Raw genomic sequence first — 16,206 nt, 5'->3', positions numbered from 1 at the left:
AATACAACCCATTTGAATGGGAGTTCTCCCTATATAGTAGCTGAAGCTATTGGAAAATGAAAAAAAACGAAAGAAAAAGAAAAGAGGAGGATATAGACCTGTTTTCCCCAGTCTGTACAACTTGTTATGATAGAGAGCAGAGCTGCTTGCACAAAAGAACCAATTAGTATTCCAATCCAAAGGCCCTTTCCTCTCAACTGTACCCAAAAACCCAATATGGCACCAGCTGGAAGTCCACATAGATAGTATGATCCGAGGTTGACATAAGCACCTAAGTCCTGCCACCCACATCCCCTAGCAATACCTGATTTATAGAAACAGAGGATTCAGCTACCCAAGAATCCAAGCCTTGAAATGTAATTTTGTTTTCACCGTTAAAATCACCATTTATCTCAAAAGCCGATAAAAATGGTAGACCAATAGGGAAAAAAACATGCATTAACCTGAAAGGACTCCATGTAAGTTGTCCAGAATAACCGACAGACATACCAGAGGAGCCAAGGTTGTGACATACTCTACTACTTCCTTCTCATTGCTGAAAATGTAACCAAAAACATGGCGGCTGGCAAAAAGGGCTGAGCTGATTATGAGTGCCCCTGTGACTGTAATAAGCATAACTACAGTGACAGCCAAACGTGCTGCTTGTGGGTTCCCAGCTCCTAACTCATTTGAAACTCTAGTGCTACAATTCCCACAAGAAACAGAGCATTTTTTTCACACAATTTAAGTAGAACTGGATGCATATAATCAGCTGTGTATCAATATTGTGTGCTTTGGTGCAAACCTTGCTGCAGCGCCAAGTCCATCTGGTATCATGTAGAGAGTTGAGAGTGTTGCCAAACTGTTCAGAAAAGTGGAAATTTAGTTCAATCCATTTGATGAATTGATCTCATTAGTCTGTGAAGTTTTTTTTTAGTGCAGATGGAGATAGAACTAAATTTCAAATAACAGTTTCCAACGAATCACTTAAAAGTGTTTTAAATCTGAAAACTTAGAGAAATTTGATGTACCACACGGACAGTACTGAAGTTTCAAGCGCCGGATTTGGTAATAGCCCCGACAGCAAGGTAAGCAGCTCGAATGACCACCATTCAAGGCTATGAATGACCAACATGAGAAACATAGGAGTTAAAACAAAAAACAAAAACAAAAAACAAGGAAACTCCACTTACATTCCTACAATGTTTCAATCACTTTTACAATTGTATTCTTAAAGTATGTTTGGGATTGTGTTTGATAAATAGAGCTTTTAAATTAAAAAATGTTTTTTCGTAAAAGCTTCATTTTTAAGCTTATGCCAAAAGTGTATTTTGGCCATTTTTTTTTTGGATTCTTAAAAGCGCTTTCAATTTTTTTACCAAACGAGTACTTTTTTCTACAAACGAACTTTTTGATTATTAAACGTACTTTTAGGCCCCTCAAACGCACCCTTAGTCTTTAAAAAATTGCAATGTCATATCGCTATCTTGAAAACTTTGCAATGCTGCCTTACCATTAAAGTTTAGGGTTAAAGCAGTATATGCGAAATGTCTTTTATATCCTTATAAAACTTTTAAAAATATAATATCATCCTAATTAAATAATTCATTTTTTTTTTTTTAACAAAAAACATGAAACCCAGGGACGGTCGCAATGGGTTACATTGTGAGCAATGGTATTTTGGGTATTTCAGCGTCCTCCATTAAGATTTAACAGAAAATCTCAATGAAATAGTAACATTGCAAAATTTTCAAAAATAGCGACCTAACATTACAAATTTTTTAAGATTAAAATACGACTGCAAAAAAGGATATAAGATAAGGGGTAAGTGAAGTTTAAGAAGAAAAAAAAAAGTTCTTCTATATTATAAAAGAGAAGGAGAAATAATTACCAAATCATTACAGCAGAAGGGATAGCAAAACGGAAGAACTCTCCAATTCCTTGGAACATCTCCATAGAAATGGGGGCCCTGGTTTTTGCACAGGCACTATTGTACTTCATGTATAATCCGAGCAAAATGACATTCAACCAATAAGACATGCCAATAGCCAAAGCTCCTCCAAGATGTTTTAGTGTAGACTTGAACACTAAAACCCAGCAGAAAGGTATATGGAAACAGAGGGTGACACAAGAGCTTACAAGCATGGGGGTGATTAAACTCTGCGTCTGGAAATATCGGACCAGAGATTGAAGAGTTGCGTAGGCAAAGAGTGCAGGAATGAGGCACACTATGAATTTACCTGCTTCATGTCAAATTACAGGGTCTTGGCCCATGAAAACGAGCAGCTTTCCCATGCAGATCCACAGAAGAGACAGTGGGAGACAGACCAATAATAGACAGAAAATACAAGTGTATGTTTGATTTCCTAGTTTTTGATATTGCTTAGCTCCATAAGCTTGCCCACATATGGTTTCCAGTGCGCTTGACATTCCAAACTGTTTGGCATGTGAAAGTCATTGATCAGTTTGTTATCAATATGGATTACCCAATATTCTTTCCTTATTGTATGCATCTTTTTGGAATATGATTTGATTTAACATGGTATATTGGAGTATACACATGTCATCAGTGTAAACAGATTGAGAGGGTGTTTGTTAAATACCCTCCCACCCCCAAATTCTATTTATCTCTTTTTTTTAAAAAAAAAAATCAATATCAAAACATTCTCATTTTTTATATCGTATTATTTGTTTTTTATATCACATCATTTACTTTTTACTACTATTCAAATAAAAAAATCACTACAAAACAAAACTTTTTCCACTTTTCAATACTATTTTTTTACTTTTCTATACTAATTATTACACTCATTTTTTTTTCTCACCAAACATTACTTGGGATGGCATGTTGTTTAACAAACAACCCCGGAGTCTCATATTGAAAATACCTTACAAATGTGAGTGGTAAATATAATATAGTTAGGTACAAACTCATAGGCTTAAACTTTTGGGTTCGATGGTGTCTCAACAATCAAATGCTATATTATGATCTTAGTAAAAACTTTCGAACGGTGTTAATCTCCTTAACAAGTGGTATCAAAGTCAATAGTGGTATGCAATATAGTGGAGGGACGTAGGCATGGACAGGGTTCCCTAGAATAAGGGGTAAAGGTTCATTGCACAAGAGCAAACGAGTCCCTAGAATAGAAAAAAATGTGCAAGGTGCAGGAATCAATGATGATCTCTAGAGTAAGGAACAAAGGTTCATGGCACAAGTCCCTGGAGTAGGATTAAAAGCTTCTGTTTAAAGAGAAGTGTAAAAATGTGGTGATAGTTCATCCGTGAGTAGAAGATTGTTGAATATATAAATGTGAGTATAAAAAGATTGGGTCTTACATTGAAAACGTTGCAAGTGTGAATGATTAATATAGTATAATTATCCCATGCCGGGACAAGTTGAAGAGCCTCTCATAGCAGAGAATCTCAAAATAATCATCCACCAAATACATGGGTTGAAGGAGGAAGCATTGATTTTTCTCTCTAGCTTTCTACTAGAGGAGAAGGAGTAGTTTTTCCAGGCAACTACGTCTGTGAAAGGAGTCAATCATTTTTCTCGATTCGTATTCGATGGCAGAAGACCTAACAAAGCTATGGGCAAATTTCTCCCTGTCTGAAGCAGAAGGTGGAGAGTTGGAGGTGAGACGAGAAGAGGTCCAAGAGGTGGTGCACAGAGGACAAAACTGTGTGGTGGGAAAGTTGGTGGCTGATCGGCACGTGAGCAAAGAGACCATCAAGTCATCTCTCCTCCGGCGATGGAAACTCAAAGATTCCTTTACTTTTAAGATTCTGGGCGAAAATCTGTTCTTGATTGAATTTGGGAACCAGTGGGACAAAAACAGGGTCTTGGAGGGACGGCCTTGGGTTTTCGAAGGGAATCTACTCCTTTTAGAAGATTTTAATGGCGAAACTCCTGCATCTAGTATCTCTTTCGACAGAGCATCTTTTTGGGTTCGTTTACTCAACCTGCCGCTGGCCTGTATGGGTAGAGAGGTGGGGCAAAAGCTTGCTGCTTCCATGGGGACGGTGGAGGAGATTGATACAGAGGCAGATGGTGTTGGGTGGGGCGAGTTTCTAAGAGTAAAAGTGTCTCTCGAATTATCAAAACCCCTCGTACGAGGGAGGATGATAAAATTCGAAGGGAAGTCTACACTGATCCATTTTCAATATGAAAGGTTGCCCAAGTTCTGTTACCATTGTGGAGTGATTCGGCATGGCCGAGAGGGGTGCATGAAACGGAGTGGCCTTCGGAATCAAGAAACAAAACTGGAATTTGGCCCATGGCTACGGGCACCTTCACCTTCACGCAGGGGAGACAAAGGTCAAGGGAGACTCCCTCCAAAGTCGTGGACTACTGGGTCCAGCCACTCAGATACGAAGGAACCTGTACGGGAAATACATAGACCAGAGGAGTCAGATAAGGAGGATTCCGATGATGGGCTGGAGACTCCCACTGTGAGGAGGGGTTTTCGATGCATGGAGGGAAATGGAGCACACAAAGAAAAATCACGCGGACCTGGATATGGTGCTACGGCCATGGGTGACGGAGCTGCCGCTGTAGCAGGGGCCGGGAAAGATGGAACACCGATTTCAAATTCAGGAAATGACGGAGATTTGGGCGGAAATTGTGGAAGCTTTGATGATTCTTTCCTTGTCCAGGAAGGACTAAAAAAGGATAGAGGATCACTCATTAAGGAGAGAGGAGCCGCTCGATTTTTTGAATTTGAAAGTCAGGATTCTCGGTCACCAGCTGTAGATTTAAGGAGGTACAATAAAGGCAAGAAGGTGGTGTCTCATAAGGAAACTACGTTGCATGCGCAACAACATAAAGTGAAGAATTCTGGAAATTGTGGGCGTGGATCACAACAAGTGGACCAGTTGCTACTGGGCCCTGATGGTTTTATTCATAGTCCTATGAACATGCAGATTTTCCAAGGCCCAATAATCACTGATGTGGAGAAAATTTTTCAATCAAAGCATGGGAGCTCTAAGAAAGACTCTAGAGGTAGCCCGACACATGCGCTAGTAACATGGAAGAGGAAACTTCGGGGTGAACATGAGACAAAATCTGATTTGAAGGACCACTCAGTGCAGACATCCAAGAAGCGAAAGGAAACAAAGGAGGATGAGAAGTCCTTGGAAGCTGTAAATAAGGGACATAAATTAAATAGTATTGTGGTCACGGAAAGTGGATCGGGGATGGCGGAGGCTGTGGAGCAGCCCCGCCGACCGCAATGAAGATAATAAGTTGGAACTGTCGGGGGCTTGGGAACCCTCGAACAGTTCGAGAGCTTTGCCGGATGGTGAAGCAAAAGAGACCCGTCATGGTCTTCCTCATGGAGACCAAGTTACGTAGCATGAAGATGGAGGTGATTCGATGCAAATTGGGTTTTGCTAGTATGTTTGTGGTAGATTGTGTGGGAAGAAGTGGCGGTATGGCTTTGCTTTGGGGTGAAGAGGTCTTGGTAGAGGTGAAAAATTTTAGCCAACGTCATGTTAGTGGCTTGGTTACTAGCACAGAAAGGAGTGTACCATGGCTATTCACGGGTTTTTACGGCCACCCAAACCTATCGAAACGATTTGAAGCATGGGCCTTACTTAAATATCTTACTCCACAACCTACTATACCGTGGGTTTGCATTGGAGATTTCAACGAAGTGGTATCTCTAACCGAAATATGGGGAGGAAAAGGACGTTCAAGAAGTCAAATGCTTGCTTTCCAAGATGCCCTTGAAGTGAGTAACCTTGCTGATTTGGGCTTTTCTGGTCCAAAGTTCACTTGGACTAACTGCCAGGAAGGAGTAAACTTCACTAAGGAGCGCTTGGATCGCAGTGTGGCAAACCCGGAATGGCAGAGTTTATTTCCGGATGCGGTGGTGCGGGTGGATGTGCCAATTTGCTCGGACCATTCTCCTTTGACGTTGATTTTGACTGGAGAAAAGAGGGGCCACAGGGTTTGTAGACACTTTCGGTATGAAGCCAAATGGGCCCTTGATGAGGGCTATGAAGAGGTGGTTAAGCAAGCGTGGGCCCAACCTATGGATGCAGGATGGGAGCAGATTGGCAAAAATCTCATGCGTTGCCAACAAGGACTACGTCGTTGGCAACAAGAAGTAGGTGGGGATGCATCGGGTCAGATTGCCGCACTACAAAAAAGGCTACGTGACCTCCAAGGTTCTGTCGAAGAGGATGGGGGGGGGAGAGGAACTGAGCTAAAACAGATAAAGGAAGAATTGCAATCTCTCCTTGACAAAGTTGATCTCCAATGGAAGCAAAGAGCAAAACTGGAATGGTTGAAAAGTGGAGACAGAAACACCAAGTTCTATCACGCATGTGCCAATTCTCGGAAGAAATCAAACCAGATTCTGAATATACATGATGCAGATGGGCGGAATTGCGAGACGGAGGAGGAGGTACAACATGCTTTTTTATCTTATTTTTCTGGTTTGTTTACTTCTGGCACTGCAGGCGACATGCAACAATGTCTCCAACCGGTTGACAACCGGGTAACGGAGGAAATGAATACCGAGTTGCTGAAACCGTTCACGGGGGAGGAAATTTATCGGGCATTGCATCAAATGGCTCCTTTGAAGGCACCGAGTCCGGACGGGTTCCCTGCCAGTTTTTTCCAGAAAAATTGGGCTATTATTGGAGAGGATATCTGCCAAGCAATTCTTGGGATTCTCAACTCAGTTTCTATGCCTCCTTATTTAAATTCAACCAATATTGCTCTTATCCCGAAGGTGAAAAATCCTAGTAGTGTAAGTGATTTCCGACCCATCAGTCTTTGTAATGTGTCATACAAATTGATTTCTAAAGTTCTAGCTAATAGACTCAAGAAAATACTCCATACTATTATTTCTCCGGTTCAAAGTGCATTCATCCCCGGGAGATTAATCTCTGACAATGTGTTGGCGGCGTACGAAACCTTACATACAATGCACTCACGGATGAAAGGGAAGAAGGGGTTTATGGCGGTGAAGCTAGACATGAGTAAAGCGTATGACCGGGTGGAATGGAGGTTTCTTGAGGCAGTTATGAATCGCATGGGGTTTGCACCACGATGGATTCAACTTATGATGATGTGTGTATCCACGGTCTCTTATGCCGTTGTCATCAATGGCAATCCATGTGGTCGTATAATTCCGGAAAGGGGTCTAAGACAGGGGGACCCAATATCCCCTTATTTGTTTCTCATTTGTGCTGAAGCTTTGAGTGCTTTATTGTCAAAAGCTAATGGTGAAGGGGTTCTGACGGGGGTCCCTACTTCTAGAAGGGGTCCTCGAATAAGCCACCTATTTTTTGCGGATGACAGCCTGTTATTTTGCAGGTCAAATGTAGCCCAATGGAATAGTCTGTCGGATGTCTTGCGGTGTTACGAAGAAGCCTCGGGGCAACGTCTCAATAATGCAAAAACATCAATTTTCTTTAGTAAAAATACACCAACGGCAGACAAAGAAGCAATTGTCGAGAGTGCGGGAATTCCAAACACCCAACAGTTCGACACATATTTGGGTCTCCCGACGTTGGTAGGAAAATCACGTACAACAGCTTTTCGGGGAATTATTGACCGAGTTTGGAAGAGATTGCAAGACTGGAAATTAAAGTTTCTTTCCCAAGCAGGGAAAGAAATTCTCCTCAAGGCGGTAATTCAGGCAATTCCATCTTACTGCATGAGTGTTTTCCTCCTCCCAAAAGGCCTTTGTTCGGAGATAAATTCCCTAATGAAGAAATTCTGGTGGGGACACCAACATTGTGGGTCTCGGGTTCATTGGTTGAGTTGGGAAAAGTTGGGTCTTGCCAAGAAATCTGGAGGCATGGGTTTTAGGGATTTCCAAAGCTTTAATAAAGCTTTGATGGCAAAGCAATGTTGGAGGCTTTGGACCCAATCAGATAGCCTCGTCAGTCAGATTATGAGGGCGAAGTATTACTCGGATAGCAATCTTCTTGAGGCACGGGTTGGAAAACGTCCCTCTTATGCTTGGAGGAGCATTCATAGAGCTTGTGACCTCTTACGGGAGGGCTTGATTTGGAGGGTCGGTAATGGGTCAAAGGTTCGAATTTGGAGAGACCGATGGCTTCCATCACCAAACACTTTCCGGGTATGCTCTCCACCCGTTGGTTTGGATGTGGATGCCACGGTGGATGCTCTGATTGATGGTAACACAATGGGGTGGAATGTCCAACTTCTGGAATCTATTTTTACAGCCGAGGAAGTCCAGGTGATCACATCTATTCCTCTTAGCTGCACAAACCAAGAGGATGTCCAGATTTGGAGGGGTACAAAAAATGGGGTGTATTCGGTGCGCAGCGCCTATTATATCCAACAAGAGCTAGTGGTTTCTTCCGGGGCCAGTAGCTCTCGTGGGTCTGGTGGAAGCGATTTCTGGAAGAAGGTGTGGGCTCTACCCGTGCCAAATGTTGAGAAAAATTTCTTGTGGCGTGCTTGCCATGATATTCTCCCAACCCGCGAAAATTTGTGCAAAAGGAAGATTGTTAATGATCCTTTCTGCCCCATCTGTGAGCAAGAAGTGGAAACTGGTTTCCACATACTGTGGAAATGTCCCTCTTCCATGGATGTTTGGAGTTTGAGCAAATTCCAGAAATTTTATTTTCAGGGCCCTCTCTTTATGCAGGTTGTCGAAGGTGTATTCAGCAAAAGTCCTCCGGAAGATCTACAACAGTTTGTGGGACTGGCCAGGCGTATTTGGCTGAGGAGAAATGAGGTAGTGCATGAAGGAAAATTCTCTCACCCGTCCCGAGTTCTGCAGGCGACCTCCAATGCCATAGTTGATTTCAATGCTGTTCACGTGAAGGGAGCCGAACTCTCCACTGGGGTTGACCGACATCCTATCAGGTGGATGGCTCCAACAGTGGGCTGGGTGAAGGCAAACTGGGATGCGGGTCTTGACAGCTCACAAGGTCGCACTGGCTTTGGGGCAGTTGTTCGTGATTCCAATGGGGTTCTGGTTGCAGCAAGATGTTCCTTTCATTCTGGGCTGCTTGATCCTTCGGCAGCGGAACTAGCAGCGGCACTACTGGCAGTTAAATTTTGTAAAGAGTTGGGCTTCACACGAGTTCATTTCGAGGGGGATGCAAAAGTGGTAATTGACGCCATTAATTCTGGGGGTATCGATCGCAGCAGGCTGGGTCATGTGGTAGAGGATATCCGGGTTGAAGCTAGAGCTTTTTCTTCCTGGCAGTTCACATTCGTGAAGAGGGGGGGAAATAGCGCAGCACATGTCTTGTCAAAAAATGCAGCTCAATTTGCTTTGGATCATTTATGGTGTAATGATTTACCTGATTGTATCAGGGATCTCGTTTTGTTAGAGCAGTTTGCTCTGGCCATTTGATGAATCAATAAAAGGTCCACTACTACTTTCAAAAAAAAAAAAAAATATAGTATAATTATGTCAAAATGAGTGGTATCCTAATAATATACTATATTGAGTGGTACACTTTTTACTACAATCTCCTTTGCAAGTTAACGAGGCAATCAATAATTAGTAAAATAATTATGAGTGTATGGTTAAAAAATTAAAAAACCGTCACATTAATTGTAAAAGACCGATGTAAAATGTATTTGAACCTCTAGCAATTTGCTATCCGAATTGATGGGATTTCTCCATCCAAATAAAACCCCAAACCTACCCATTTCTGGATTTCACGCCCACCTTTGTACTGTTTGCTATTCCCCAAAAGGGTATAAACATGGCAGAGAAAAAGACATGGAGAATGAGATAAAAAGAAAAAAAAAAAGAAAAAAAAAAAGGAAATATGGAAAAGAAAAAGCACTTACAACAGGGCTGAAGCCGGAGACAGAAGCAAGGGAGATGGCAATAGCAGTGCTAGAGAGAGAGTGCTCCCCAAGATGACCAACCATCATAATGGAAATAATCTGCAGAAAGTATTGTGATAAATTCACAACCACCATCGGTCCAGCCAAGTAACCCGCCCTTTTGGCCTCTTGAGCAAAAGCAGCCCATGTTAGGCTTAAACAGCCCTCTGCCTTCTCTCGTCTCTCTTTCAGTAGCAAGCTCTTGCCCATGTTTTCTCTGTTGCTCTCCCTCACAGCCACCGCAGTCACAGTCACAGTCACAGCCACAGCTTCAAAGTGGGGAAACAATGAAGAGGAAGAGACGTGAAAAAGAATGAAGAGGAAGAGACGTGTAAAAGAGTTCTGGGCCTTTTTTGGCATTTCCTACGTGAGATGTATGTGACTGTACATGTTTGTTTGTTTCATTGCTGTATATATATTTTTTTTCTAGAGATTTTGTTTTTTATTACTATTATTGAAAATTTTGAAACCCCCACGTCTTTTTCGGCTATGACCCTGTTTGGGAAGTTAAGAGAATGAGACAGATTCTCCTAGGAAAATGACCTTTTCTTTTTCAATATATATATAGAAATATTAATTTTATGTATTTTTTTGGATTTATTGGCACTTAGTGAATTATTAATGTGCTAGATCCAAGTGAAGTGACATTTTAGTCGTGGCCACCAACCAACAAGATGATTATAAAAATACCTTGGAGAGTTACAATTTTGAAGATATACTTACATCCCATCACGAATGTTCTCTTGGTTGATTGATTGAATGACGTAAACGTAAGAAAGAAGCAACTTTCTTCCAAGATTGATTGATGCTGTTAACGTTATTTTCTTCTTCTTTCGGAGGAAAAAAAAATGGACCTTTTCTTTGATCACCAAAAAAACAAAAGGAAAACAATTTTGTATGCGCACTATAATACAAGCCTATATATCAAGAGGTGGTAATTGAGCGGCCTAAATTTAAAGAATCGCAAGTCCTACAATGCTATAGAATTGCTAGGGATCTTAATCCAAGTCTGTAGATTCATTGGTTGACGATTTTTTCAATTGCCAAAAAATTATCATATTCTTGATCTCTCTCCTTGCAGACTCACCAAAACTATTTTTTGGTTATTTTGGTGAGACAATAATTTGATTCATTAACTTCAGCAACAACTGGAAACTCAAAGCCAAACTTCAAATCTTTTTGAAAGAAGTCTCAAATGTGCAGTCAATTACATGAGGAGTAATCTATTAGCATTTGCTTCACAAATTGGCAACAAAGTTGATTTCATTGACCATCTTAAGCATGAATTTGAGTTCAAAAATTTCTTGAACATGGAGGCACATAACTAAAACAACAGAGATGAACACAAGATAAATATAGAAACAGATTAGTTGTTGAGCTCATTGGAAGAAGAACATGGACATAAGAACTTTTCCCTTGCCCAGTGCAGGTTTTGTACCCCTGGGCTTCTCTGTCTGCTTGCTTTGAAGAAAGGCTGGTTGTCTTCACCATGAAGTCCCCAAAGGATAAAAGAGACAAAGATGGGGGAAAAGCTTGGGAAGCTCATCCATACAAGCAATGTTTCTCCTTACAACTCTAACAGAAAGAGAATTTAGCTCAACAAAGTTCTCTGCTCACTATCATTATTATCTTTTGGAAGTTTCCCCTCAAATATCCTCTCCCTTGCCTTGCTAGCCTGCAATATCAAGAAACCCAACAGAAACAACCCAATATTTAAGCATTTAACCATCTAAGATGTTATAGTTGTGATTGATTATTATAATGATTGTCAAATAATCCCAACTTTTCTTCTCTGTTAACCCAAACATCTTGGCAACCAAGCAGAGCAAATGGAAATCTTGGGCTAGACTAAGATCAAAAGCATCAAGAGATAAGAGTGCAGGAGAGACCTGTTTTTCCCAGTTTGTGCAACTTGTTATAATACAGAGCAGTATTGTCTGAACAGAAGCACCAATTTGTATTCCAATCCAAAGCCCCCTTCCTCTTAACTGTGTCCTGAAACCCAAGGCTGCAGCAACTGGAATCCCACAAAGATAGAAAGCCCCAAGGTTGACATAGGCCCCTATATGCTGCCACCCACATCCTCTAGCAATACCTGAGATAACGCATACTAGATAGTGTTAAAATAATGATTAAATAATTCAATTTATTTCTTTCTATAAACTTAAGTTTTTAGAATAACTGGTGATGTAACAGATAGAACCGTGCAGAAGCTTATATTCTTAATAGACATCAATCATTGACAAAAATGAGAGATTTTCAACCTGAGAGCACCCCTTGTATACTGTCCAGTATAATTGACAGAGAAACCAGAGGAGCCATGGTTGTGACATAGTCCACAACTTCCTTCTCATTGCTAAAAGTGTAACCAAATACACGGCGGCTGGCAAGAATGCTTGAGCTTACTATACTTGTCTCTGCCACTGCAAGAAACAACACAGCAAAGACAGCTATACGAGCACCTTGAGGGTTCCCTGCTCCTAACTCATTTGAAACTCTAGTACTAAACCAAAAAGGAGAAAAAAAAAAAAAAAAATCTTAGAGACATGCAATTTTAAGTACAATAGACACAACTAATACGCATATATAAATTTATTTTTCTATATATTTTTGATTCATCAAACCTTGCTGCTGCACCAAGTCCATATGGTATTGCATAGAGTGTTGAGATGGTTGAGAGACTGTCCAGAGAAGTTGACAATAAGGATCATCAGATTCTTTTGAGGAATGTATATTCTTAGTGCAGAAGCCAGAAAGATCAGGAAGAAAATTTTGGAAGATCAAAAGTTTCCTTTATCTGAAATATTTCAAGAAAACTTACCATACAGAAAGAACTGAAGTTTCAAGCTCTGGATTTGGTAATAGCCCAGAAAACAATATAAGAAGCTCAAAAGACCACCACTCAAGGCTGCAAATATCAAAATGAATAGACACATCAAAGAAGAATAACATAATAAAGCAGAACATACAAACCCTTTCCTTACAACTGGGTAGAATGTAGACAATTACCAAGTCATTACAGCAGAAGGGATAGCAAACCGAAAGAACTCCCTAATTCCTTGGAAAATCTCCATAGAAATTGGCGCGCGGGTTTTCGCGCAGGCAGAAGAGTACTTCATGTATAATCCGAGGCAAATCACATTTAACCAATATGAAATACTAATAGCTAATGCTGCTCCATGGTTTCCCAGTCCAGATTTGAATACTAAAACCCAACATAGAGGTATGTGAAAACAAAGAGTGGCACAAGAGCTTATCAGCATTGGCAGGATCAGACTTTGTGTCTGGAAGTATCTAACAAGTGGTTGAAGAGTGGCATATGCAAAGAGTGCAGGAACAAGCCAAATGATGAATTTACCAGCTTCACGTGAAATTATAGGGTCTTGGCCTATCAAAACTAGTAACTTTCCCATGTATATCCATATCAAAGACACAGGAATACAGACTAAGATGAGAGAAAATATAGCAGTGTAAGCTTGAACTCCAAGCTTTCGGTATTGTTGAGCGCCATAAGCTTGCCCACATAGAGTTTCCAGCGCACTTGCCATTCCCAACTGTTGGAGACATACAAAATACCAAAATTCAATTTCAGTTCTTCTTTAGAACATTTGACTCTCAATCATGCAATCTATTTCTTTGTAGATGCATGACTTCACCCATATCTTCTAAAACTCTGATTTAATGCAACCAAGACATGTCAGTAACAATTGATGGTCACACTGTTATTGTTAATTTCATCCTTACCCCCAAGTAAATGTCATTGAAAAGCTAATCATTCAAAATTTGACCACCACCCATATATCGCATATTACTTCCTAGGAGTTGATGAGAAGTACTTTCAATGACAAATTTACAAACCTTTATTTCTTCTTCAAATGAATATTAAGAAAAAGCAGGCCTTTGAATGTACAAACATGAAAAGGCATTAACTTCAGAGGCTGTGGACCTGTGGTTACAAAAATTATAGCTTTTGTGGGGACAATGATAGCTGACCAAGGAAGCAAATCATCACCAGATGTCGGAGTTAAATTACCACTTATCTCAAAAACTTCGGCTAATAAGAAATAGAACTACTAATGTCTCCTTGTGAAGCTACTCTGATATCAAAATCAATCATATTGACTCCTGCATAAGGAGTACGAGCCACTAATGGACCATTTTCCTATAGTAATTGCTCGAGAAATGTGTAAGGAGCACATTATAATTATAAAATCTGGTAAGCTTGTTGGTGCCTTCACTTCATGTTTAAGGTTTTCATGTGTTTTTAATTATGGAGCACTCTGTGGTGCCTTATAATAACTCCTACTTTTGTAAACAATTTTCTTGTAAGACAATTGAAATATTAGGATAAGGGTTTGTCTCGGTTTGAGTGAAATCATATCATTTCACAGATTTAATAGTATATATGTTTGTTGACGCATGATGAATATATTGTCGGACGTCATTTAAAAGTTTACAGTTACATACAACAAAACAAAATTGTTAACCCAACTTATTAACTAATTCCATATGCCCCAAATAAACTCCACCGCCAATTCTAAATTGCCAGAACATTTTTGTTCATTCCTCTAAATTACCACAGTAATTTGATGAAGTTTGCTCAAAGACAGATTGGTGATCATCCAAGAAGAAAATAGTAGTGTTATTGTAAAAACAGGTTACAAACATGTTATGAAACTGAGACAACTGTAAAAGGCTACAAAAACTGTATTAAAAAAAAAAAAAAAAAAAAAAAAAAAAAAAAAAAAGTGGATCATATATTTGACGACCAAGACTTACAAGAAGACTGAAGCCGGTGACCCCAGAAAGAGAGATGGCAATAGCAGTGCTAGAGAGAGCAAGTTCACCGAGATGACCCACCATCATGATTGAAATGACCTGCAACATGTACTGTGATAGAATCACTGCTACCATCGGACCTGCCAAGACGCCTAACCTTTTCAGCTCCACCGTAAAAACACCCCATGTTAGAGATATTGGAGTTTCTGCCTTTTTATCTTCTCTTCCTTTTGGCAACAAAGTTTCTTCCATGTCTTTCTTTGTGTCTGTCATGGAAGCTCTAGTACTCTTAGCCGCCTCACTCGCTGAAATTTGGAATTTCAGAGAGAAAGGAGAAGAGCTTAATTTGGTCTTTTGCCATTTTATGAGGTGTATATATATATATATATATATATATACATGTCCAGATATTATGTTTGTTAACGTGTGTTAGGGGTATTCTTTATTTTTTATTTTTTGAAAAAGGGCTAGTTTTTGTGTTTTGAGTGTTAATTTATTTTGACTTAAAAAAACATAGTTAATACCCATTTATAATTATAGTAATACCCGTTCGTTACTATTCCTAGTCATGATATATAGTCCATTATTTGTTTTGTTCGATCTTATTTCCTTGTTGAAGTTAATTTTTTTTTTCTTTTTTCTTTTTCTTTAGTTGAGTAAATTCCATTGAGGCCCTACAGCAACATATTATCATGTATATGACCAATTTCATAGTACTTGAGGAGCAAGTTTACTGTTAAAAAAAGTCTCTTTCATCTCCCAGACCAGAAAGTCCAAAAAAAACATTATAATATACTTACCAGCGATAAGATAAACTAATATGTGGCAGAAAAGTCTATAAACAACCGCACAATTATTTGTCTACATCTCACTTTTTTGGGAGGTTGTACAATTAGTGATTTAGTGTTAATTAATTAAGGAAATACTATTGAGCCTTCACGTGCTTTCATTTGGCAGCTTTCTTACAAACGAAAATTGTTAAAATTGGCCGAACCACTTCCATGTTCCCTTAGTGATCCGCCAAAGAAGATCCCGGAACCTTTGGCGGGTACAAGTGCAATGAAGTGGTTCTAGTCTAATAACGTCTAGTCTAGTTGCCTTAGGGTTCATACTTCGCGTACCACAACGAAGCGTTCGACTTTAATATCATGCTCTCTGTTGTGAGTGCACTTGTGAGTGTTGTATCTCACATTAAAAAAATATAAAATAAAAAAATATTTAATATACCTAAATAGACCTTAGTCCATTAGCTTAGACTTTTGGACTAAAGTTGTGTTCCTGAGACGAGTGTCTAAATGTATTGGGTTTAGAGTTGTGTCTCACACCCACAACTCGGTGTGTAACAAAGAGTAATTTGTTACAACCTCAAACAACAAAAACCAATTTAACATTTTTTTTTTTTTTTTCCTTTTTACAAGTGATATATATGGTAAAAGGAAATATAGAAACGCACTTGGCCATTCAACTTGAACTAATTAAGCCGAAATGATCCTACTCCTAGCAAAGGTGAGGACAAATCTAGCAGATTCGTACTGGTTTTGGGTACAATCAGGACCAGCGCTCGAGGCATATGGTTGACAATATTGACAGGAAACATGCATCGTTGAAGTAAA

At 39.8% G+C, this 16,206-nt stretch overlaps 1 protein-coding gene and 1 pseudogene across 2 annotated transcripts; both read right to left on the bottom strand.

The window, feature by feature from the left end:
* Window positions 1-438: 438 nt before the first annotated feature.
* Window positions 439-10,100, bottom strand: LOC132164786 (protein DETOXIFICATION 14-like; annotated as a pseudogene). Its single transcript, XR_015911414.1, has 5 exons — window positions 9,776-10,100; window positions 1,871-2,415; window positions 1,011-1,097; window positions 785-841; window positions 439-682 (listed from the first exon to the last, which is right to left on the bottom strand). The product of XR_015911414.1 is annotated as a protein DETOXIFICATION 14-like (transcript).
* A 959-nt stretch (window positions 10,101-11,059) lies between these two features.
* Window positions 11,060-14,930, bottom strand: LOC132189597 (protein DETOXIFICATION 12-like). The gene is made up of 7 exons (XM_059604347.2): window positions 14,594-14,930; window positions 12,824-13,368; window positions 12,636-12,722; window positions 12,439-12,495; window positions 12,079-12,317; window positions 11,704-11,909; window positions 11,060-11,489 (listed from the first exon to the last, which is right to left on the bottom strand). The coding sequence occupies exons 1-7, from the start codon at window positions 14,864-14,866 to the stop codon at window positions 11,406-11,408; spliced, it is 1,491 nt and encodes a 496-aa protein (XP_059460330.2). The 5' UTR covers window positions 14,867-14,930; the 3' UTR covers window positions 11,060-11,405.
* Between the last annotated feature and the right edge of the window lie 1,276 nt (window positions 14,931-16,206).

This window comes from Corylus avellana, chromosome 2, assembly GCF_965113065.1.
Source record: "Corylus avellana chromosome 2, dhCorAvel1.hap1.2, whole genome shotgun sequence".
Classification (NCBI taxonomy): Eukaryota; Viridiplantae; Streptophyta; class Magnoliopsida; order Fagales; family Betulaceae; genus Corylus; species Corylus avellana.
The sequence above is the reverse complement of the archived record's forward strand: the minus strand, read 5'-3'. Positions and strand labels throughout refer to the sequence as shown.

Excerpts from the sequence above, each read along its gene's own strand:
- LOC132189597 (XM_059604347.2), bottom strand. The coding sequence starts at position 14,866 with ATGACAGACACAAAGAAAGACATGGAAGAAACTTTGTTGCCAAAAGGA. Across the intron at positions 12,723-12,823 it reads CCTTCTGCTGTAATGACTTG|CCTTGAGTGGTGGTCTTTTG; the intron begins GTAATTGTCTAC and ends TGATATTTGCAG. Across the intron at positions 11,490-11,703 it reads GCACAAACTGGGAAAAACAG|GCTAGCAAGGCAAGGGAGAG; the intron begins GTCTCTCCTGCA and ends TTGATATTGCAG.